We start from the raw sequence: 24651 nt of genomic DNA, 5'->3' as shown, positions 1-24651 counted from the left end.
TAAACATACACCAGCACAACTGCACATCGCTAATTAATTTAGCGCATCCACGCTAATGATACCGCGACGTGGCTGCTTTCATTCCAAGCAGAATGGTACAACTTTGTCCATTTGTCAGGGCAGAAATCCCCTTTCTTGTGGGTTCAAGAGGCATGTGCCAAGCAGTTGTTAAAGGGACTCAACGACGGGCCTTATCTGACAGCTGCCTTTCGCAAAGCTAGTGCTTTGGCCCTTGCAGCGGGCTATTATATTCCGATTAACACTGTGACATCCCGGTTTGGGAGGAGCTCCTGGGCTCCTGGAGATGGGGGGGGGGAGGCTGAGTTGCAGGATCCGGTCTGACCACTGGTCCGGCGGCCCGAGAGCCCCACGCCACACAGGCAAGACAAAGGGTTACATCATGCTCCCGCATAGCTAATCCGATCACGGGCCGCCATTGTGTGTCCTCAGCACACAGCCGCGGAAGTGCCAAGTAAACCCCATTCTGCGAGACTCCCTCATAGCGGGGCTGTGCCAGCACTGGGCTGCAGTTTCATGCGGGTGGGGGGGCTGGGTGGGGGTGGAGGGATAGGACTGCGCTGAATTCGTCCACACAGCACAAGCATGCTTACCCTGTATCATGGACAAGATCCCTGAAGAAAACTACGGAACTACGGCAGAGCCTGTTCTCTGCTACCTACATGATAAAATACGGATGATGTCCCTCATCCACAGCACATTTACCGATACGTAAATGTTACCCTACAAACAGGCCACAGGGCTAAAACACCAGAATTTCAGATGCCGTTGTTAATAAGGGAAGATGTATATGTTCAAATAAATTCAAAAAAAAAAAAAAAAAAAAAAACAGGAAAGCTGAAGCCGAGCTTATGGGAAGAACACCTGACCCTCAAGAAAATCTGAACTCACTCGCTGAGACCTGAGGAGGTAGGAGCTCATTCACTGAGACCTGAGGAGGTAGGAGCTCATTCACTGAGACCTGAGAGGTATGAGGTCACTCGCCGAGACCCGGGAGGTAGGAGGTCACTCGCTGAGACCTGAGGAGGTAGAAGCTTACTCTATGACCTGAGGAGGTAGGAGCTCACTTGCTGAGACCGAAGGAGGTAGGAGCTCACTGACTGAGACCTGAGAGCAAGGAGGTCACTCGCTGAGACCAGAGGAGGTAGGAGGTCACTCGCTGAGACCTAAGGAGGTAGGAGCTTACTCTATGACCTGAGGAGGTAGAAGCTTACTCTATGACCTGAGGAGGTAGAAGCTTACTCTATGACCTGAGGAGGTAGGAGCTCACTTGCTGAGACCGAAGGAGGTAGGAGCTCACTCGCTGAGACCAGAGGAGGTAGGAGGTCACTCGCTGAGACCCGGGAGGTAGGAGCTCACTCGCTGAGACCTGAGAGCTAGGAGGTCACTCGCTGAGACCAGAGGAGGTAGGAGGTCACTCGCTGAGACCTAAGGAGGTAGGAGCTCACTCGCTGAGACCAGAGGAGGTAGAAGGTCACTCGCTGAGACCAGAGGAGGTAGAAGGTCACTCGCTAAGACCAGAGGAGGTAGAAGGTCACTCGCTGAGACCCGGGAGATGGGACGTCACTCGCTGAGACCTGGGAGGTAGGAGGTCACTTGCTGAAACCTGAGGAGGTAGGAGGTCACTCGCACAGACCCGAGGGGTAGGAGGTAGCTCGCTGATACCAGTGGAGGTAGGAGGTCACTCACTGAGACCTGAGGAGGTAGGTCACTCGATGAGACCAGTGGAGGTAGGAGGTCACTCGCACAGACCCAAGGGGTAGGAGGTGACTCGCTGAGACCAGAGAGGTCGGAGCTTGCTTGCTGGGTTCCTGTCTTTGCTACATGACACCGGCTCTTACGGCTGCTGTTGAATTTGCTTTTCCAGGACAAGCCTATAACTCCTCGCATAACCCCGGCATCCCTTGGCAGTGCTCCTGCAGCACTCCGTCATGCTCTCAGGTGGTGCTGCGGCGAAGGACAACTCTCAGGAGTAAAGCAGGCTGCGAAGCAAGCTGCGGCCTGCACATCTTCTCCATTCTATACACCACGCCAAGAGAAAGGGTCATGACTGGAACACACACTTCACGAGAACCGCCCCCACTTAGTCAGCCAGACCCAACCATCACCGATGAGCACCATCTCATAATTCATCAGGAGACCCTGAGAATCTGCCATCTTGCTCCTAAACGAGTTGATGCCAAATATCGGCTTCTGAGTGTAAAGAGGAGCTTAGGCTAGTTTACTGCAAGAGCAATGAAAAAAAAAACAAATAACAATGACCATCACTCGCCTGTAAGAAAAAAATGGTTTTACCGAGACTTCATTAATAATTTACTAACAAAATTAACAATCTGCTCCTTGCCAAGAGATCAGGTAGATCGACATAAGTACAGTGGCCTCTGGATGGCAGTAGGGAGCAGAGTATTAGAAGCATGTGAAGAGGAGCTGGAGTGTGCCTGTTTTCAGAGGAGAGTCAAGTGACTAGTGTGATTTGTGTTGATTAATCCCACCTGTCCCTCATTTGTGACAAAAAAGCAGGAACTGATGCGTTCTGGTGTTCCTCATAAAACAGCAAACCCAACGAGACCCCTGGTGCCCATCTCAAATCACATTATGGTCTTGTGTTTTTCTTTCCCTAACACAGTCCAAACCCCCACTGCATTTTCCTTTTTTGCCATCTTGTCCCGTGTTGCTCCAGTCCCTACTCCATCCCTGTAAACTCTGAAGGGGAAACCCCTTTTCTCCAATAATCCCATGATTCTGCCTCTGCCCCATCAGACTGGTTCTTGCTTGTGGGTGGGGAGGGGGGGGGAGAAGGGGTAACATCTATCAATTTCCCATGTCCTTCAGACAGGAGCACTGTCTAGACAAAGAGACATGATAGAGCTAGTTGCTATTTGTTAGATCTCAGGCCACTTTGCTCTGAAACAAGGAATTTACACTTCAATTACTGAGTAGATGATTTTGTCCAAAGCAAAGCTGGGTCAAAGAGGGCTACAGGACTTAATCAGAGGCCCAACCGCACATGTACTCTATCAGCCCTGGGACTTGAACCAGCAACCTTCCAATCACAGGCACAGAATCCTTAACCCACTAAGCCACATTCGGCCTCCAGCAGGACAAACTCGTTTCACCCAAAAGAGTAGCTTCTCCCTCAGCTATACCATTCCTCTACCTCCCTGAAAGGAATGGGCCCAGGTGAATGATGCGTTCTTCTGAAGCAGCATTTTGGCAGACTCAGCTGTGGACTGGAAGGCGGCGTCCAGCACGACTCGATCTTGCTGGGAGCCGAAAGGCTTTCACTTCATGTTTACGGGAGCCCCCACAGATATCGAAGAACAAGGTCAACATCGCGCGAAACTGCGAGATTTCACCACGTACGACTTTCACGTCGTCATTCCTCTGCATATGCATAATTATTGAAAAACCGCAGTCGTGCATCAAGTAGAGCTGAAGATCTACTGTCCTGATACGCAATATTAGCAGTGATATCAAGGCAGTTCGATTCTATTTATTTTTATGTAGCGCCTTTCACAGCAGAGTCACCCGAGGTGCCTGACGTGAATTTGCGGTAATACATGATTACGTCATTTATACAGAATGATACATGAAACAGTGAGAAAAAAGTGCGGACAGAAAGAAAGAATGAAACGATGAATTCATCACAGGCAAAATCGTCCTGCAGGTGGGATTCAGAAGCATGCCGGTGGAGCCATGTGCCTTTGACTGAACTTAGCAGGCCTGGTGTGTAGGCAATCGAGTCACAGCAGTGCGTGCAGGAGGAACGGAGGTGGCGGGAGTGTGTTGGCTCAGTGGTGCCGTGCATGCAGCACATGCGGCGTCGCGCTCTACCTCCCCGCTCACACGGTCCATGCGTGACACCTCCGTCCAGCCCTCCTCCTTCACACGCGATTAAACTGCTGCGATGCTCAGCTGACGACACCGGGCCGTGCATGAGGAAAGTTGTCCGTCCGTGCTTCAGAGCGCCTTCGAGTCAGTTATCTCTCTGTATCTCCGGGTCGGTTATGTGTCTGTGCCTAAGCCATTCATCTCTCATTGTCAGTCACTCGCATCTCTTTATCCAGTTCTTTATTTGCTCCCCAGAATGACTTATCTCTGTATCTCAGGATCACTTATGTGTCTGTACCCCCAGAGTCAGCTGTCGTTCTGTCCCTCAGAGTTAGAGGCATCCTTTTGTGGCTCAGATTGCCTACATATCAGTCTGTGCCTTAGACTGGCGTCCATTTGAGACTCAGAGTCATTAATCTCTTTGTATCTGATGGTTAGTTATTTGTCTATATACCTCATAGCCAGTTATCTAGTTGTACCACAGAGTCAGACTATAACAGAGGCTACACTTAGGGGCACAATGCACAGGATCCACTCTGAAAGCATAAATGTAAGTACATCACCCTCAGCCTTTTCAGGCCGGGTCCCTTGTATTTAAAATGCACTAGAAATGGTATCTTGTCTCAAACTGAACTCCGCATTGTGCACGTGTTAAGGTGTGATGGTCGTGCGGCGAAGGTACTACACGTTAATTGCGTTTGCCATTGTACTGTGATCATTATGTTATTATATAATTACACAGTAATGATTATGTAATTGCTACAATGTTATTGTAATTCCTGCAATAGAAACGCACTCCTCAGTGAGCGTGACACAGCGCTTTGCAGCACATTAGCTTGATCGCCATCTAACAAGTTTCCCGCGTTGCTCCTGCTCATGAGTTTAAGTCTTCAGAGGACTCATCGGGTGTCAGTAAGGTTAAAGTTGAAGTCAGAGGCCCCTTTTTTTCTGGGCAGTACACCTTTAAGAGGCCATTTTGCGATCCCCAGCCGAACACTCCTTATAGCCAATTTTAAACCCCGACTCTCTCACAATCCTCCTCGAATATGGGAGCTCATCTTCAAAAAAAAAAAAAAAAAAAACTTTAAAATAACCCACAAAGTCTTGGCATCATGTCAGACGCTGCGTCAAGCTGAACTGCAGCTTCTGATGCGACCGCAACAGTGGTGACAGGCTTTCAGGCTGCAGATCTCCGCGCTTCTCTTCCATGCTTTGTGCTGACCTCTGCTGGACCAGAGCAGCAAGGGAGGCGTCCTTGCATTACGTAAGGAGGCCCCGCGCTCACAGCATAATTCAACTGACGGTAAACAGAGACGTACCCGGACATTCGCACGTTTTCACAAGGCCCGAACATGCAGCGCAAAGGGGCCCGTGGAGGGGGGGGGCGGGGGCGCATTGTTTTACATCTACACCTGAGCAGGACACCACTGTAGGCTGCCTGACAGGGTGGGACAATTTGAGAATGAACCTAGGAAGCGTTCTGCCTGAGTGCCTTGGGGGGGGGGGGGGGGGGCAGGGCAGTGTGGGCTTTCAAGCTCAGTACCCAGAATTCCTAAATTCACAAGCCCTGGTGGCAAATAGTAGAAGACCTCTAGCAGGCGTGCCACAAGCCTGTGGTGCTCCTAAAATCTCTTCACGCTGACATAAGCAAATCGGCTGGCACCGCGTGGCAGCCAATAGCGGGAACGTGGCGACCATCGCCGCCGGCAACCGGCGACTGACAGGAGCCACGTGCTGCGAGCAGCCGCCGGATGACCCACGTCGATTTGCCACCCACCCTCGGCGGAACGAAGCCAATTCACTTCACCGCCAGGGGCTTCGATACACAATCGGCGAATTACACAGCTGAGATCTGAACATGATTTACACCACATGAACTTAGTATGTTATTCAATAATACTGTGTGTCGGCACCATTTATATTATCATGGAAAATTACAATTTGCAAAAAAGAAAATTACAATTCGCAATTACAATTTATCGTAAACTGTGCTATGAGTAAACATTCTTAATTTAATGTTTCTTTTACAATAGCTAGTGTTTAATACCCTAATGTAAACTCCATAAACTATTTACATATTTTATTAATGTGCATTAGACTCTCAGAACATAAAACTGCATTATTGGGCAAACGACAACATTTAAATAATGAAAATAACATACATTTTATAAAGGTGGCAACAATACTGTTCCGAGAGAATTAAGATTTCTAGAGAAAATTAGGAAGGACAAGGAAAAAATGTAAGAAAGCAATAAATAAATACGAGGCTACGCAAGTCTGACGCCTCTTGAGCTTGGACGAAACAGCACATTCAGCTCGTTACCTTCTGTGGGGCGTTACGCACCTGACCCCCACCCCCTATCACAGCTTACTCCGCTGTTAACACATTAGTCTTTTTTAGAGCCTGATTTAATTTTACCCTCCCCTAACAAGCGTGATTGTGTGCTTTTACATCCCTAAGCCGGCCTGTGACTGATGGGCTGTTCGCTTCTGCCGTGGGGCAACGACAGCCGCTTTGGAGCGTCACGTCCGCCGTAACGCAGCGCCACACCGCTTTGTCTGAAATGCACCAGGAGAGGTGGGACCGGCGCATGTTCACTTTACCGCGTTAACCCCCGTGGCGGCTGATCCTCTGCTGTTTCAGCGTCGACGCACCAGATCAGACACTCAGATAAGTCCAAACTCAGCTACGGGCTCCCATCGCAATTGGCCCTGGTCTGTCAGGTTTTAACCTGCTCGCCCGCCCCCGCCATCCAGCCAGCACACCTCAGCGTAAACATACAAACGTCTTCTCTGTTTAGACACATGCCCGTGGAGAGGAAGAAACTTCCAAAACACTTGCGAGAGTCATTTGTAAGGCCCGCGTGATAATGACGTGCGGCTGGACGGAGGTTCTCGCATTAAAATTTATAACCGCGGTACGTTTCGGGCCCGCGGTAAGCGCCGGCTGTGAGGTGAGATGTGCATCTGTATGATCTGTAAATGAGGCATGAATGACACTGCCACATGCGCGCAAACACGCGCGATCGCTCGCCCGCGCAGGAAATCGGCTCCTGCAAACTCTGCCGGGCCGACGGCGAGCAGGCCAGTTTGTCCTAGGTGCCCCCTCGCCGTGGGATTCAGAGCGGAGATGGGGCTAATCTATGAAATACCCCACACCCCCACATGTCCCACTTCAATGGCTTTCAACATACTTTATTGTTCTTACATTATTGACACTATTGAACAGGGCCGTCTAGCTCTGTGGAGTGCCCTTGTCAAAAGTCCATCCACAGCGCCAGCATACAAAGACACTTCCTGGAGGGACTACAGCTGGTATCCTCAATGGCTTCCCTTTACCGTAACACCTGTGACTGTTTTGTTGTGTTTCGCTTTGTCTTTGAGGTAAACAGTGGCTCAGCTGAGACCACATTGAACGCGCCGGACAAAGGGAATTTTTTTTCCGTCGCGGACAATGGCTCCTGTGTGTCCGCGGGAGCGGGCCCCAGCCGCTGGGGGGAAAGAACGAGGAGCCGCGGTTAAAAAAAATTAAGCTTTTCCCCAAAATCCAGTGGCAAAAAAAAAAAAAAAAAGCCAGAGGAATAGGTATGTAAGAGGCTTTCTTATTTTCATATTTGTTTCTGAAACACAAACAAATAAAACCGCCACGTGCCGCCACGGTTCGACTCGAACGAACGAATGTGGCCACGTACTTCGCCGCCAGCTCACAGACGGCCGCCGGGGTTCCTTACCTTTTCCGGGGGGGTTGGTGCTACTGCTGCTGGAGGAGGAGGCCTCCTTGCTGTCCAGAGCTGGTTCATCTGGCTTCTCCGCGGCCCTGGACTTCTGAGGGCTGCCCTTCCACTCGCCGAAGCACTGCTTCACCATCCCCTCGTCGGCCTCTCGCATCGTTTTCTGCAAAACACTCTTACAGGTTTATCTCTGCGGGGCCAGGAGTCGCCCTGCTCTAAACGGCCCTCAACATATATCCCCCCGTCTGTAGTATTTATACACAAACATACATTTATATCCCCCCCCCCCAAACCACTGGCATGCATGGCCAGGAAGGGCGTGCCACATTTTTTTACACTGCGGTATAATTTTAGCGTGTTTCTTAGCGCCAGCGCAGAGCTCACGACGTCTTTACGACAGACGTGTCCCTCCGATATCTTTTATGTATGTCGCCACATTAATCTACATTCTTTGCGAAAAACAGCACGGTTCCCGGGCTGCGTCCAGGTTGCCGTCGACGCAGCCACTCTCTGTGGTGACGATTCTGGTCACCGGCACCTGATCGGATGGATGTGCTCGCGATCGTCCCTCAGAATTCCAACCCGCGTTCCGTACGGTATGGCGTGACAACAGCTTGCTCGTAAAAAAAAAAAATAATAAAATTATAAATTAAATTAAAAATGTAAATACTCAAAATGCAGAAAGGTAAATGTTAAGGGAAAATCTAAAAAACAAACCATATTTCCTAGTGTAATTAAGCCTAAAGAAAATAAAAATAACATGTTGTGTCATAATTGGGTGTTGTACAGTCCACAAATACTATTACAAGGCTGATCAGGATTAGCTGTAGTGTATACCTAGTTATCTATTTCTGAGTGCCAGGCAGACAGCAGTGGGCAACTAAATTTCAAAAGCTGGCAAATCCAGTTGTCTCCTAAATACAGAAAGTACTTAAATCCAGAGCTAACACAAGAAAAAGGAGGATAAAGATGCGCTCGCATATCACCAGAAAGCTGGTGCACTCTTCAGTATCACTGGCTAGGTTAAACAAATATGCTAAGCAGAGATCAAAACAATCCCTTTGATCTGTAGCCTAGTTTCCAGAGGAATGGGTTGGCTCTTGTTGTAAATAAGTTGTATAAATCTGCGCCGTTTGCCTCCAGGTAATATCACGAGGGCCAGGGATTCACAGGCAAATATCTTGTGGTTAGTAAACAGATCAGATATAAAGTACACAAATATTCCATGTGTGCTGGGATGTTTCCCGTCAGTGTTTTAAGCGGAACTGACTCGTAACGTCAAAAGTTTGTGGGGGGGGGGGGGGGGGTGGGGGAGAGAGAACAACAGCAAAGAGACATGTGTAAGCGGGTCCGGTCGCCGTGACCATGACACGAAATGTCGTTTTTCTGGAAATGCGAGCCTGACACCACTGCGAAAATGTGCCTAAAAATAAAGGAAGCAGGGACGTCAGGACTATCACACACTTCACTGCCATTCCCACATATCCATCACACGCATGCATTGAAAAAATGTTAAAGTCACGCTGTAAGAAGGTGCACACCGGTGTTCGTGATGCATATTATACCTGCATCGCGCTCGTGTGCACGGACAGATATTCATCTACGCAAACGCTCGAGCACACGCAAAGAAAACGGCTCCTTTTCACGTTTAATCCTTTCTATAGTCGTTTAATGTAAAAACGTCCTACCTCCAGTGTCCCCCCCAAGTCACACACAGTGAAAAACATTGTCCGGCTCCACACAAAAGTGGCTTGAAGAACCAGAATATAGGAACCGAGCGACTTGCTGACTAACTTTGCCCTCTGTTTTGATCAACGACACAAAGGGAAACGCTGTCTATTCAAAACACACGGCATAACTCTTTTCACAAACGGGGGGGGGGAGGGGGGGGGGGGGCGCGGCAGTGTCAGAAAACAAACGGAGCCATGTCCGGGCCCATTCTCGCTCTCCCGTGAGCTGGGACCGGAACTGTCGGGTGCCGGGACGACCTGACACGGCGTGTGCGGCTGATCACAACAGGGTGCTTTCTGTGAGCTGCACCAATCTCCCAGAAAGCACTTGGGTTCAGTCCGGACTGGGTGCTTTTCAGCTGGGCATCTGGTGGTGTCGCCCCTCCCCCCCTTTCCGAGGGACCAGAGCCAGTAGCTCAGCTTGTCTGCAGGGCTGCCACTGTTCTCAGGTATTTCACTGACCCACTGAACACAAAGGGTGTCAATCTAAAAGCATAACAAACCCTCGCTTGCGGAGACACCGTGTCAAACAGCCTGGACCCGAAAAGCCCCGGCGCCGTACTGTCAGTGATATTAAAGCACAAACTTCCTTCCTCATCCACTCACGCGATCTCCTTTCCTTACCACTTTATACTCTCGAATCTACGGTCTTGGTTGCCAGGTCGATACTGAAACGCTCCAGTCAAGCATCCAAATTCACAAACAGTCACTTAAAAAGCCATGTCAGAAAAACAGCTCGTCATACTCACAAACAAATCATATACAACAGCCCCCTTCCCGCCTTGGGAATATCGCGTCCCTCAAGTCCCACGCGCTATTCCTCCAAGCACTGTCCCCCTTCTCACACGATCGTGTCACTTGACCACCCATGATTAGCTTAAGATGCAGGGCCACTGGTTGCAGGTTCAAGTCCGGGGGAGAAGGGGTGCTAATTAGCAGCCATTCGAATGGCTAATAGAAAATGGAATAGCAAATAGCATTTGGCCAGTAAACGGTAGTATAGTATCGGGCGGTTAGCGCCAAGCGGCTACATAATCACAATAACAGAATGGAAAAACACACCACGGCTGTAGCACAGGGCCCGTTATCACGGCACGTGCTGTTTCAGGTCGGCCGCGAGCAAATTAAAACATCGGAAAAAGCGGCGAGATCGGGAAGTCTCCCCAGGTACATCTGTGTACCGTACAGCTCGCTTTTCATCTCTAAAGAGTGTTTTTCCCCTCAGGAACAATGTATCTGTCTACAAAGGTGAAAAGAAAAGGAGGAAAAAATAAAAAAAACCCCAGCAGATGACACCGGGCTGAGGTGGGCCTCGCGATCATGCTGTAATTCCGGTTAATTAATCTGGGCCCATAAGGTGACAGAGCTTTCCAGGGTACATGGACCGCGGGTCTGCAGAATCGGGGGCTGTCGCTCCAGGCAGGGCCATTTCAGCCGAGAAAGATCCTGGATAAAGTGCACGTTTTAGGAGAAAATTTTATCCGACGGTCCAACAGCGAAAGTTCTGTTTTATTTGTGTGTACGCAAGTGTATCATCTGATGGATATTTGAAGGACTTCCCCGTAGCGTCGCTGCCGTAATTGCGTTAAATTTCAAACCGTTTCCATTTTCCTTCCTGTTCTCTTGTTAACAAATAGAACTGAACAGAGGTCGCTCTTAAGATCGTTTAGAGGGTGGAAAGGAGCAGCTCGTGATGGGGGAGGGAGGGGGGGTGTGGCCCGGGGGGTCACAGGGGCGGCACAGCACCATGCGAGGAAGGGGAGAGGCACATATGTGCCACGACGCTAGCCGTGGCAGCGGGGCGACAGCCCCCCCCAGCCTGGGTGTGATGCTGGGGGGGGGGAATGAGTAACTAACCAAACGGGCGTGCCAATCGGCAGGGCCCCGAAGACTCACAGCACTGGGAGTCTTTTCGGCCCTGGAAGCCAGGCTTGCTGAGAAGGTCCAAGCACGAGGTTCACCAGCTGGAGGATGTGGCTCCGGCGAGCGGCTCGGCACAAAGGAGCCGGACGGACGATTCTGCTCGGAGACCAGACCAGCACCGGGCACCATCTTATCGGCCCCAATTCTGCTGTTTTAGCTGACTCTGCCTTGGAGCAGCTCCCTCTGTCCAGTAGGGGGTACCGCAGTTTTATACAAAGGAGTGCGGAGGCGGTGCGAACCAGGTTAGCTGGGGCAAAGTGGCCACGTTTCACTCCATTGTCCCCAAACGCGTCGGTCTCCCTCGCCCGTAAACCAGAATCTGCGGAGCAGGAAACCACGCTCGTTCAAACGTTGCAGCGCACCCACCCCCCCCCCCCATCCCCCCTCTCCCCTCCCCCTCGTGTCTACACCAGTGATTGCCGCTGAATCCTTAAAAATTAAAAAAAAAAAAAAAAAAGAAAAGAAATAAACGATTGGAATAATTCAGACGGGGAGAGAAACAGCTAGAAGTTCTAATGAGGAGAATCCTGCCAGGTGGTGGACTGGCTGGAGCTCCAGAACACACAATCTGTCTGCTCATGGTTCCAAAGCGCTGACAGCTGCCGTCGACAGCCCCGCGCTCCAGCAGGCTGGCTGTCCCTGCTCCCTGCCCTCCCCGCCTTTGGACTCCCCCCCCTCCCCCTCCCACCCCCATCCCCCACACCCCACCGCAATGGGGTCACCCCCTGTGCCTCGGGGTCTCAACCGACCGCTGAAAGGCGGAGAGCAGAGCCCGGGACCCCGGCACGAGGCGGACGGGTGTTCCGTGCTACACTTTAACCTCAGTTGACCCCATGTGACCCCACCATGCCCCACGCACCCGTGTTCATTCTGCACCTCCCCCAACAGCATCACGCCTTTCACGGCCTGCATGCAGCCCCACTTTGTCTTTCACTGACACGTGTAAGCTGATGTCAAGCAGCAGAATACGATTCCGGTTTTCCTCTTGGCACCACCCGCTACGTCACCCAGGCCCCCATGCGACCCAGACCCCAGCCTCCTAAAAAAATGTGGCACGCTACTGAAGGGGTGCCGAGTCGGCTTTGTGCTTTACCAGCCCTGTGATGAGAACCCCAGGTCCCAAAGACAGACACAGCAATTTGCTTGCTTTTATTAAAATGAAAAAAATTTAAATGAAATAATGCTGCATTTGTCCTTGTCTGCAAATTACTGGAAGATTTCTGGGGGCTCGGGACTTCGCTGAAAGGTCCAAAAGACGCACCGCTATTCTGCCAAGGATGTGATTCGAATTGGCAACATTCCGATCACAGGTACAGTGACCTGACCTGCTCAGCCACACGTCGCCTCCACTGTAATATGCCGTAACAACTGCACCATTTCTTACAGCTGGACGTATTAACTATGGTTAAGTTTCACATCTTTGTCAAGTGAGCTAAAGTCAGGGCTTTCATGTTAGAAGTGTGTTCCGAGTTAGCGCTCCGTAATCGACGCTCGTCAGCGGCCGCACCGGCGTGTGAAGCTAAGATGCAAACTTAAGTCGAAACTCAGATCATCTGCTGGTCCAAAAAACCGCGAAGAGGAGCCAGAGGAAGTACATTATGTGATCCGACAGGCTTCTGAAGAGTAGAAAAAAGCTGTCAGGGATGTAAGGTTCGTCACGTCGCATTAGCATATTAGTCAAATGACTTAGTGACACATACGCCGCTCCTTCAGAACATCAATTTCACACCTAGGTTGTCCTTTTTTCATGAGGGGCCCAAATGAGCATGAAAAACTTTGCCGCAGAAGCCATCGAACATACAAATCCACACCCTTATCCGCTAAGCTAGCATTGTGGCGCGGCTAAAAATAAAGACTGGCGAAGTTGCCCTGATCCCTTATTGGTCCTATAGTTTTGCTCCCGTTTAGCATTCACATCAACCCCCCCCCCCCTAGCAGCACTGCCACCCCCACCCTGTGTAAACGCCGTATTCTTCTGCTCCCCCGGCACAATGAGAGCGTAGCTCTCGCTGGCAGCAGATCCTGGATCAGTGCTCCCAGATCCAGCAGTCTATGTTATCAGCAGGTGTACAAGCGCCCGAACAAAGAGGTAACGGAGCAGCGGGTGGCGCTTGGGGGCTCATCTCGACAGCTATACGGCCCGCCGAGGCCGCGCGTGGGGGTGGAGGGGTGTGTGTGCGGGCGGGCGGGCGGCAAACGCGGAGCCCTCGGTCCCCCGCAGGGCGCCCTGACCGCTGCTTGCCCGTTCGCCGTGCACCTCGTCACCCACAGCGTGCCAGATTCAGCAGCGGGCGGAATGGAGCCGCACCGCGCGTTATACAGCATTATGGGAAATATTTGGCATCCGGTGACCCGTGCACAGGTGTCCCTTTTTAAATTAATTTTTTGGTAATTAATTTTCAGTAAATATCACATTTTAAATGAAGACTGCCACGTCCGATGCACACTGATCAGCCGGTATTCTAACCATCACATATTACCAAGTATATACAAATACTGACTGGAATCTATTTCTTCTATAACAGGCCTTTCTACTAGATTAAGAAAAATCTCTGGCTTTTTAACCTATTTTATGTGTGTCCCTCAGGATTCTAAAATACCTGAATCCCCCTCCCCCCCCCCACACCCCCCAGGTGCTGAAGCTCCTTTAACATGCTGGTAAACACAGTGAAGTTGTGCTCAGCGGCAGCTCAGGAAACACCGATATGATAAGCTGTCAACGCTTTTTTTTTGGAACATTTCTGTTCAACACATCGCCTAATTCTTTGAGCAGAGCAGAGGAATTAAACTTGGCAAAGCGATGTCGAACTTCTCCACCGTCAGAGGCTGCCGGCTGGTCCTCAGATGGGAACGGGGAGGCGACTTAACCAATGGGGGCCGAGGAGGTTCGGGGAAACCCCCCCACGTTGCTACAATAGAGAAGTTCTCAGAACCAGGATGACTCACAAGGCAAGGAACATCGGCAAGGCAACAGACCACTACGGCAGCAGTGACTCTCGCCAGGCTCCTTTTGCCCAAGTTTGGAACCTCCACATGGTTACCCGTGTCTAAAAAAACGTAATAGTTTAATTTTAAAAAATCATTTAAATACTTTAAAACTTAAATAATAATCATTTTGTGCCATAAACTCCGCCTCAATGATTTACCAATTCAAAAGAATATTATATGGACATCAGAAATGAAAAATGCCATTTGCAACACACACCAAATCGATATCGGCGATACATCTCCGGTCTGACAATTACTCATTTCGTCGACTGATAATTAAATCTAAATCGATGCTCAGTGCCCAGGTTTATGCTGAACCGTCCCTTCTAAGTCCTATTAATAATGACAGGCCCTTTATTTAAGGCCCGATTCCCAGGACTTCCAGCGGGAGCGTTTTGGGTTGAGGTCCACGTGAGCCGCAGCTTCCGCTGTGCTGCCTGAACCTCACCCAGCACGACAGAAGGGCATCTGGGGAAGCGTCCCCCCCCCCCCACCCTCCCGCCTCCCTCCACCCCACCCCCGGTCCTCCCCAGGGTCTTAGCGCCGGCGGATTTCGCGGCTAAATGTTTTGCTGTGAAGTAATGATGCAGAAAATAGTTAAACTGAAAAATGACAGATCTTCATCTGTCGAAGGGGGCGGTCTGCCAGTGCCGCAGAATGGAAACGCTGGTCCGGCGGAGGCCAAATTAAAGGGAATAAATTACTGGGGTCTGCGGTACTGAGACTCGACGCCGGCACCACATACGTTTCGGCAAAGAACTCCTACAGCCATGTCAGCGATGTTCGGGATGTTTCAGAAGCAGAGATGAGCCAAGACCAGAGACCACAGGAACCAAACACTAAAAACATGCCAGACTGTAAGACTAGCGAACTAAACTACTGTAGAAAATCTGTTTTGATGCATTCACTTTACAAGGGTTAGCCGGACTACGCGGGTAGTTCCCAATCCTCCACCCCAAATGACGATAAAGCAAACAGCTTTATCGTCGTATCCACGCCTGTAACGATGCACACGCAGGACTGCATCGCACCCAGGACCGTCTCAAAGTGAGCGGGGCCGAGACGACAAACAGCGGCAGAAGTAACGCGTCTTGGAGAAAAATGGTTAACGTGAAGTCACCGAGTGCAGACGAGATGTTAAATCCATGCAAAAGAAGAAAAAAAAAGGAAAGAAAAAAAAAACACACAGCACGATTATTAATCGAAAACATCTCACCCCATAGCATTGGCATGAGAAATTGGGCTGGAGCCCAGACATACGCCCACCCAGAAGCAGCACCCCAACTGCAGTGGCAGTGGACGTCAGGTAAGTTTTCCACTACTCTTACTGTTCCAAGTCATCTGGTTTACAAATCGGATAACACAAGCGGATCACACAGTTATTAAGAAGTGGGTGTGAAATTTCAAGGGGGGAAAAAACACTTTATTATTCATTTGCCTTAACTTATAGGCCCAGATAGCGGTGAGGTGTATAAGAGACCTCATTACTAAAATGGTTTTGAGGGTTCAGACGCCAGGCAGGTGGCCCGGTCAGTATATTTGGGACACATACCTGACCCTTCGCTTTATTGATTTAGCCAATTCTTTCATTCATGGTGATGGAAATTTTTTGAGAAACCACGATCAAGCCAATCCCAGCAGCAATTGGGGGTTAGTGCCTTTACTCAGCGGTGAAACCATTGAGGGGTCTTGAACCAACAACCTTCAACATGCCCACGGCAGCTCTTAATGACAGGAACATAAAATGTCGCACAAAGGAAGAAGCTGAAGTCACAGCAGCTGGGGGGGCGGGGGACGGTGGGTGCGTCCGGACTCCAAAGCTGCCCCAGAGGGCGAGCAGCTCTCTTTTGTAAATGCAGGCCAGTGTCACCAAAACACAAGTGTTGTTACTTAGCTGGTTATATACATTTTTCACAGCAATCAGCTAAATCCTACATTCAGCATTGTATACACGGAAAAAAAAGGAAGAAAAAAAACTTGATACCCTTTGTCTAAGTGCCACAAAGAACAAAAGAAAGAGTGGGAAAAAAAAATAACGGTAAGTTACCGAACAGCAACATACAAATACAGGTAGCCCAACCTGTTTCCGCACCCTCTGATGATACGATTTATTCCCAGACCTCTCTTCAAGGGCATCTTTTCACCCCGTCGACTCCCACGCCGTCTTGCTATCAGATCTCTCCTCTTTGCCTTCTTCCGCGCGGGTGGGTTGGTCGACAAACGGGGGGGGGGGGGGGGGCACTGCCGTGAACGCGGACCGCAGGCGACCCCGGCACCGGCGCCACAAGCTGCTACGAGATGCGGTCTTGCCGTGGGAGACGCGCGGAAACAACAGCTGGCACGCGGCGACTGTTACGGGGAAGCCATCCAGGGGTCGCGGCGGAATTATGAGTTTAAGAGGCGCCATCTGCGTGAGGGCAACGCTACGCCAGTGAAGGAACGCTTATTATTTATCCACTGTCGAGAACACGCTTCCCATTTCTCTAAGTAGTACCCATCGCGTGAGGTTTGCACTTTCAGGGGCTATCAATCTACTTTAATGCTGAGCACCATGACCGCATGTCTCCTGCGTCTCCCCATAGGGAGGTGACCCGCTGGTCTTGAGCATTAACCTGCTTCGAATGAGGTGTGGCTGAAGTCAAAAATCATATTAAAGGAATATTTGGGAGAGAGGTAGCGGTGTGTGGAGGCTGGACATGGCACTGCGGTGGAGGAGACCAGCCTTAAAAATCGGTGTAGGGGCCACAGTACATGTGCAGAGTCGGTATATAAACAGGGCGTACCGCTCACACCAGAATATGCTATACAAGACTTCGCATGGCGTGTTTGGGGTCACTGAGTAGAGGGGTCGTCGCCGTGGTGACTCGTGACAGACATTGTAAACAAAATGCGACTCTCGCCATGGCCATGGCATTTGAAAAATGTAGCCTAGGTGGCCTTTTTTCCATCAACCGAGACATTTTAGCACGGACACACACTGCTCTTGCTAAGAATACCTTTGTCCATGTAGAAACAGGTTGGCGATCCCCGATTGTGGCTCCCTCATGCCATGATGTGAGTCACACCACTAACACATGGACATATTACTGCATTTCTGAAAGGGCCAGGTGACAGTTTGCACACTTAGCACATACCGAACATACCAACTGCTGCTGTCACCCCGTACTACTTCAAAAAAAAAACATTCAGTGTCTCCTAACAAAACTTGTGACAGCCACAGACTGGTCATTTTCTATGAGGCGTTGATATATTTCTTTTTATTTAAACATCACCTCTTTGGACGGGCTTTTATGGGAAAAAAAACACTTCTCAGAAATTAATGCAGTAAATGCCAAGTATTTTTTGCAAAGCAATCGGTGAAATGGCTTAGACGCACCAGGAGAGGGCACTAGCTGACCTCTGGAAAAAAAGTTCATCGGAAGTTGTGTTAGGTCACACACCTGAAGAATGACTGTAATAGCGATACATTTCCCTGCGCGGCAGAATGAACGGATAAAAGATGCTGCACAACATTAGCGCACCGCGGGCAGTCACTAGATGTAACATGCCGAGGGGGTGGAAGTTAAATTTATGAAATGATGTCATCGCTTTACAAGGAGGCTACCCTAGTTTCAGATCCAATATCGCCGAAAATCATGTGACCACTGTAGTCATCATTAGCATTTGCTAATAATTAGTGCCAAAAACATTACAGCCAATATTATAACATCTATCCAAACAAAAATATTGAAATTTGTTGAAGCTATAGTGTATCGTCAGTTCGATTTCATTGCATCAGCTAATTCTTGATCTTCCCTGTAAACATTAAAAATAATCAAAGATATTCTAGTCAAGACTGGGAGCAGGCCTGCGACCTTCACGTCCATGACATCACCTGCACCTTACAGTGCTATAAGACTGGGGTCTGTTTTCCCTTGCTGACCCCTCCACAGACATCCTGACTCAGATACTCGAGCTCTGTTGCATCAGCTTCCAAGACTCAACAGCCATTTCTTCATCGTATTGCATCACACCGACACACCTCCCTTACTTTTCCCCTTTCCGCCGTTCCATTAAGTCCACCACCACCTCTATATCCGAATATAAGCTTCATTTCTATCAGCCCAGGGGTGCGGTGCGTGCGTCAGGCTGCTAAAGGTCATTGGTTAGAACCTCAGCAAGACAGCCACATCGGGGCCGGGCCCAGGAGCCAGGCCCCTAACCATCCAAGGGCACCATTTACGACTGAATGTGTCTGTGTCTCGAAGGAGTACAAGGCAGCATATGAGAAGCAGAAGCATTCCAAGCATGGATTCCCAAATGACCCACAAAATAATGGTGCCACAAGCTCCTCATTTTGCTGAGCGGTGAGAGGGTTCCCTAGGCGCGTTTCACTGACCGGGGTGGGGTGGGGTTGCAGATACCCCAATGGCTCATTTATCGCAATAGACCAGTTACAAATATTCATAAATACATTCTAGAAATCATCGAGCAAACCCCCACCAGTGTCTCATGACCCCTAGAGGAGGAGTTTGGAACTTTGGGAACCCCTGTCTCAAGGTACCTCTACTTGTGCAAATGGCAAATAAAGCATATCATTTATACATTTCATATGGACTGTATGTGATATGGGGCGGCATGGTGGTGCAGTGGTTAGTACTGTTGCCTCACACCTCTGGGACCCGGGTTCGAAGTCCCCGCCTGGGTCACATGTGTGTGGAGTTTGCATGTTCTCCCCATGTCGTCGTGGGGTTTCCTCCGGGTATTTTTTCTTGTTCTATTTATTTATTTATTTATTTAACTAACTAACTAACTAGCTAACTAACTAGCTAACTAACTAACCAAACATTACAGAAAGATGCCATTTGTACTTATTCAAAGCAAGATTTGCACCTGAAACTCAACAGCACAAGGTTCTACATTCCATACCCCATAAAACAGTCCGCAGTAAAACAAACATCAAGATCACGAATTAAGCCCTCAGGCAGCGTGACTGATTTTAGTTATGGGAAACTATGTTCAATTTACAGAACCGATTCTACCGAACTGTTCGTTTAAATTAATCGAACGTTCGATTCGAAGAATCGGCGGGGCAGTACATGCTACTGCACTTTGTTCAATTACTTTTATCCAAGATACATGTTTATTAAAATCTTATTTATATTTAAATGTTGGTGATCTCTGAGTCTTGTGGATGTATATTGATCGCTTCGGGATTCATTACAATGAAAAGCAATCACGTAAGAAGGCTTTAGCGCATCTTCCAAAAACCTGATAAAATCTCGTGTACCTGCAACATACCCTATACAATAAATGCTGGGATCCGCACATTTATTAACCGTACATCTTAACTCTGGAGTAGACTTTCGGCACAAGCAGACCGCTCACATTGTGAGAGTTTCGGTCTCACGAGATTCACCGAGAAACCTGAACCGAACTCGCCAAAATGATGAACTACTCAGGGAGTAACAGGGAACCGCTTCAACCGAACGCAGGATGGCTACTTGCTAGTCTGCGAAAAACAAATATAAGTGCAATTAAAAAGATTATTTTATATATTGATGTGTGAAAAAAGGATTTTTAGATTTGAAAACCGGTTCGACCTATTCACTGAGCAGAACCGGTTCCAAAGGACGATTCGTTCACGAATCTGACGTCACAAATCGATTTAAATTCTTTAAAACAAATTCAAGATGGCCATATCATTATGTGATACTGCTTGTCAATTGCAAACACGGGGTCCACATTTGTATTTTTGAAATCTAATTTGTTTTTAGAGATATAAAAAGAGGAACAAACCTTCAATAAGGGAGCAAAGATCTAAAAGCGACAAAGCAAAAAATGCCGCAGGTGTAAAGGCGGCCTCAAGTGTTATAGGGCGCTTATGGCAGCAGTAAAACAGAGCGCTTCTGTTTTCAGGAAGACCGCTGAAAACGGCTTCTCTCTTCCCATGATTGTCCCTTGAGCTGAAGTCATGAAAGTCAACAAAAGTAAACTCCGTAGTTGTAATTAAAATAAAATAGCATTTGCAACAAAAAACCCGTCAGTAAAACTGGGGATAAACCGCAACACTGAAAAGTGTTCAGAGTGAAATCCAATCTCTGCGTAAACTAAATATTTCTGAAAAATGTAAACTGAAACTATTCTTTAATTTATTAATATTTCTGTGTGAATCATAGCATAAACGTGACGAACGGCAGCTGCTGAACGCCACGACTCCAATGTCTCACCGTAATGTTTTAACTTATATCAAGACGTTAAGGCAGACAAAGATATTCTCTTACTGGTTTTTACTACAAATAACAAGTTATTAAGTATAAATGCTTAAAATGTATTAGTTTGGTGGAAGTATGCGACCGCGGCTCAGCACTTAAAACTGTACTTCTTGTTCTGCTTTTTTTTTTTTTTTTTTTTTTTGTAGTGAATGAAGTAAAGAAAATATAAAGCGAAATTAAATAAATAAGTATTACGATAATTCACGAGTTAAAGTTGTGCTACTTACTTGCAGAGTAAAAGAGTTGCGTTTGCTTGGCCTGTTTGGGAAAAGCAACAGCATCCTAAGTCATACAGCGTTCATCGTCGGCGGAGAGCCGGTACTCAGGTGGTGCCAGGAAGCGGGCGGTGGAGCAGCGCCGAGCCGCCAGCCAGCGGCGCTCTACAGCCTGCGGGAGGAGCGGCTCCCACCGCGCCGACTTGCGAGTCTTTGCATGCCTTTGTCATGCAAACCGCCTGGAATAATTGAACCCGCAATATGATAAAAAAAATCATTAAGTGCATTTTGTTCATGAAAAGCTGCGTAAAAAAGTTCCGTTCTCTTTTTGGCGGGGAAAATTTGATTCATGCTCGAGTGTCATAACGTGTGACTAAATTAGTAATGGAATTACTGTATTTTAAATCTATTTATTATAAACAGATGCGTGTTCCCAACATGGAGCAATCGTTAATAAACAAAAGCATAATCCCTTTCTCCTGAAGTTTAAACAAGGCCTACAATTACATTTTCACTTGCTACTATAGAAAATTGCTATTTATTTCATTATCATAAACCCATTGTTTTCTCTTGTGAAGTGGCCAGAACTTTCCTTAAGAGGGTAAGAAAGTTCAAGTTTCTTCACAAGTGCTCCCGAAGGGATTTGCATACCATGGATTTGCATGGCTTCTGCAAAAGATTATTTGCATGGAGGCTTTTGCTGCTGTCAAAGCTGTACATGCAGGTATGAATTTTGGTTTTGGTTAGTAACTAGTTCCTGAGTTTTGTTTAGGTGAATTCATTATTCTGTGTTTCCTGGGATGGGCTACAGCAGACATAGGTAAAAGCTAGCCCATGAGCCATGGATTTTTTTTCTAGCCTGTGCGATCGTTATAATGGAAAAAAAGGTCAATTCTTACGTTCAAGCCCAACGAATGATGTCAAATACTTCCGAAAAAGAACAATTCTTCTATTGTACCTTTAGTGAGACATGAGAAAATAATAATTTTGCCTTCCATGTAAAATTATTCGCCAGGCTTGGACTTCAGGATGGACATATTAATATTACGCCCTTTGAAATACAAATCACCACATAATGTGTGGATTTTTTTAAAGCCATATATTAGAAGACAACGACTGACTGAAGTTTTCCGTGTGTGTTTATACTGAAGAGGCGATGCAGCCGTGGATTGTAGCCATGGTAACATCCAAACAACGTCCCCTGAAATTGAGGAGACCTTTAAGCCCAGGCCGCTAGGATCGGCGCTACATCAGCGCCCCTCACAATATCAACCCAGGTTTAGAGCGGACTCTGGAAAACACTTCGCAGCTCCTCCAAGGGCCCCCACACACACGCACAACACCCAGCCTGTCGTCTCTGCGGCATCAGGCAGGCCCCCGTCCCCAACGTGCTACTGGCTGAATGTCAGCATCATCACCGGTGTGCCAGTGGCCCTATAACGGGCACGTCTGGGTGGGCGATGGTAGCCTGCCATCATGTTAACGCTGACACACCCGGGCTTTCATAGGGGTGCATTTGTCCCCGAACGGGGGGGGGGGATACGTTTCAGTGGCGTTTAGCAGCTTCCTACAGTTTGTGCGGCATATTTAAACAGACTAAATTACAGGGTTCGTTTGCAGATATTGTGGTCAGACTAAGGAGGCGCAGACACATGGCAGTAATGTGCCTGGTCCCGTGATGGGAGTATCTCCCAGTAGCTCAGTGGGGGGCTGTAAACATTAGCACAGAGAGCCAGTCTGGTACACATGCTTAGTCTTCCCCGGCAACCTCCATAGTGGGTGTTGTGTCACACATTTTGTCACTAAAGCCTGTCCCGTGAAAATGGAAAAAAAAAAAAAAAAAATTTGAAAAAAGAAAAAAAAAAAAAGCCGGGATTGGACAGACCACTCTGTAAATCCTTTTAAAAGAAACTCTGCCCAAATGTGACAGCAGACGTATGCTAGGCGGCGGGAATGAAGCAAAACATTGTAAGAGACACCCCTAGCCCCACATGTCGCTGGAGGCAGGGCTGCCACGCTCCCCGCTGCGAGCTGGGAAAGTGATCCGGGTGCGTCGCCGCTGACGAAAAGGGCAATGGAGCTCTCGGAGCGCGGCTGAAGCCTCCCCGCGTGCCGGCCCGCCCCCCCATGGGGACTGCCAGCAGGATAGGGCCCTCGCCGCAGCCTGGCTTCAGAATAAGGCAGGCCGCGTTCTCAGGTGGAGGCTGACGTCGAAGCGGGTTTGAGCTTCGACGAAAGTGTCCGTTCGTCTTGAACTCGGCGGGACGCAGGGGATGTAATGGCTTCACCGGAATGTCGGCGAGCCGAACGGAGCTCATCTTTGCACACAAAAGAAGGGAGAGGTATGGTGGTGCAGTGATCAGCACTATCACCTCACATGCCTGGGACCCCGGGTTCGAGTGTCTGCCAAGCTGTGGACATTTTTGCTGTGGAGTTTGCATGTTCTTCCTGTGTTGTCATGGGGTTTCCTCCAGTCCAAAAACATGCTGAGGTTAATTGGAGTTACCAATGGTGTGTGTGTGTACTGCCTACAATGGTTGCTCCCTGCCTTACACCCATACACCCCCCACAACCCTGAATAGGACAAGCAGTTTCAGAATATGGATGGAACACACAAAGATATGTGTGTTATATATATATTCAGATACAATGTTTTAGTCTTTTATTCGCTGGCTTAAAATGAACAATTTACAATTAAGAACAATTTACATGGAAAAGGGTCCAACAGCTTACTTGCTTTTTTTCTACCTATGAACATACTTCATTGTGCATGTTTTGCTCTTTTTTTGCTTTTTCTGATTCATGCCGACTCAGTTCATTGATACCACAACTTGCCTCCATGTTAGGGGAAGTATCACAAATCAAGACTCTTTATCGTGGGGGCACTGGGACTTCCCAGGACAGGGGTCGCTTCGTGACGCTCCTTCTGAACCAGATGATCCTGCTGCCTTCTCATCCATGTCTGTCTACTGGGGCTGCTTGTGACGAGAACAAACCAATTCCATGGAGAAACTAAACAGCTGCACAGGCAAGACAGATGTCATACACCCTCGTGATAATTCTGTGCCACTTACTCATGCAGTTATAGATGTCAGTTACGTAATATCGACTCTTCATTTTTTTTGACGTTTTATCTAGAACAGTGTTTCTCAGCCCAGTCCTCGGAGGACCCTCAGACATCCACCACATTTTTTGCTCCCAGCACACCTGTACCAGGCATTCAAACTTTCTGATTTCCTGACTGTTTGGTAGAGATATGCTGGGAACTGGGAGGGAGCAAAAATGTGGACTGCTGGGGGTCTCCAAGCACTGCGTTGAGAAACACTGATCTGGACCATTTAACCAGTATTTCCAGTCACCTGTGTTGGTCTATGCTTGTTGCTAAAGAGGAAAGTGACCCAGGCCTCTGTCCGGAACAAAATCCCCACAGCACAAAGAAAGGATTTACATTTCCAAGTACAAAGTTCTGTCCGCTTCTTTTGGCGCTCGACGCTGTGGCTTTACTTACACAAAACAACAACCGACATGCAAAGTCCCGGCTAGGGAACACCTGGATGGCTAGTACCGCGGAGGGGAACTTATGTAAATGTTCCTGAAGGACGGCAGGGCGGCAGCCAAGTAGTTTAAGTGGGTAAACTTTTACTGTGGGAACATCTGCAACCGGCAGCAAGGCGGGGGGGGGCGGGGGGGGGGATTCAGTTGCCTTTGCGTCTTTTAACACGGCAATTTGCTCTGTTCCTGACCCCCCTGAGTCCATTTTGTGAGCGTGCCCAGTCACAGCGGCAGTTTATAGTGACTCTTTAATGTGGATCGCGGACGGTTCTTGGAGTCCACGGTGTTGGGGAGCGGGGGGGGGGGGGGGGGGGGGGTCACAGCGATAGGACTCTCACTAGAGCGAGTCCACCGCTGCGTCGCTGCCCGGGGAGACCATTTTCCCCAACATCAGAAAAACCATAACGCC

The 24651-nt window shown here is 48.7% G+C and overlaps 1 protein-coding gene across 3 annotated transcripts in view; it reads right to left on the bottom strand.

Moving 5' to 3' along the window:
• Window positions 1–20831, bottom strand: part of st18 (ST18 C2H2C-type zinc finger transcription factor) — an 82420-nt gene extending 61589 nt beyond the window's left edge. For 2 of the 3 annotated variants that reach the window (XM_049012170.1, XM_049012176.1), the window contains exons 1-2: window positions 20703–20831; window positions 7581–7743 (exon numbers count right to left, since the gene is read on the bottom strand). In XM_049012170.1, the coding sequence (XP_048868127.1) occupies window positions 7581–7743; window positions 20703–20756 (217 nt within the window). In that variant the 5' untranslated portion in view covers window positions 20757–20831. Of the gene's footprint in view, window positions 1–7580; window positions 7744–9268; window positions 9392–20702 lie in introns of those variants that run through there. The other variant, XM_049012171.1, reaches the window with a different exon arrangement.
• Window positions 20832–24651: the final 3820 nt, after the last annotated feature.

Source organism: Brienomyrus brachyistius, chromosome 4 (genome assembly GCF_023856365.1).
Source record: "Brienomyrus brachyistius isolate T26 chromosome 4, BBRACH_0.4, whole genome shotgun sequence".
NCBI classification, from domain to species: Eukaryota; Metazoa; Chordata; class Actinopteri; order Osteoglossiformes; family Mormyridae; genus Brienomyrus; species Brienomyrus brachyistius.
Note: the sequence above shows the minus strand (reverse complement) of the source record. Positions and strands in the feature narration are given on the sequence as shown.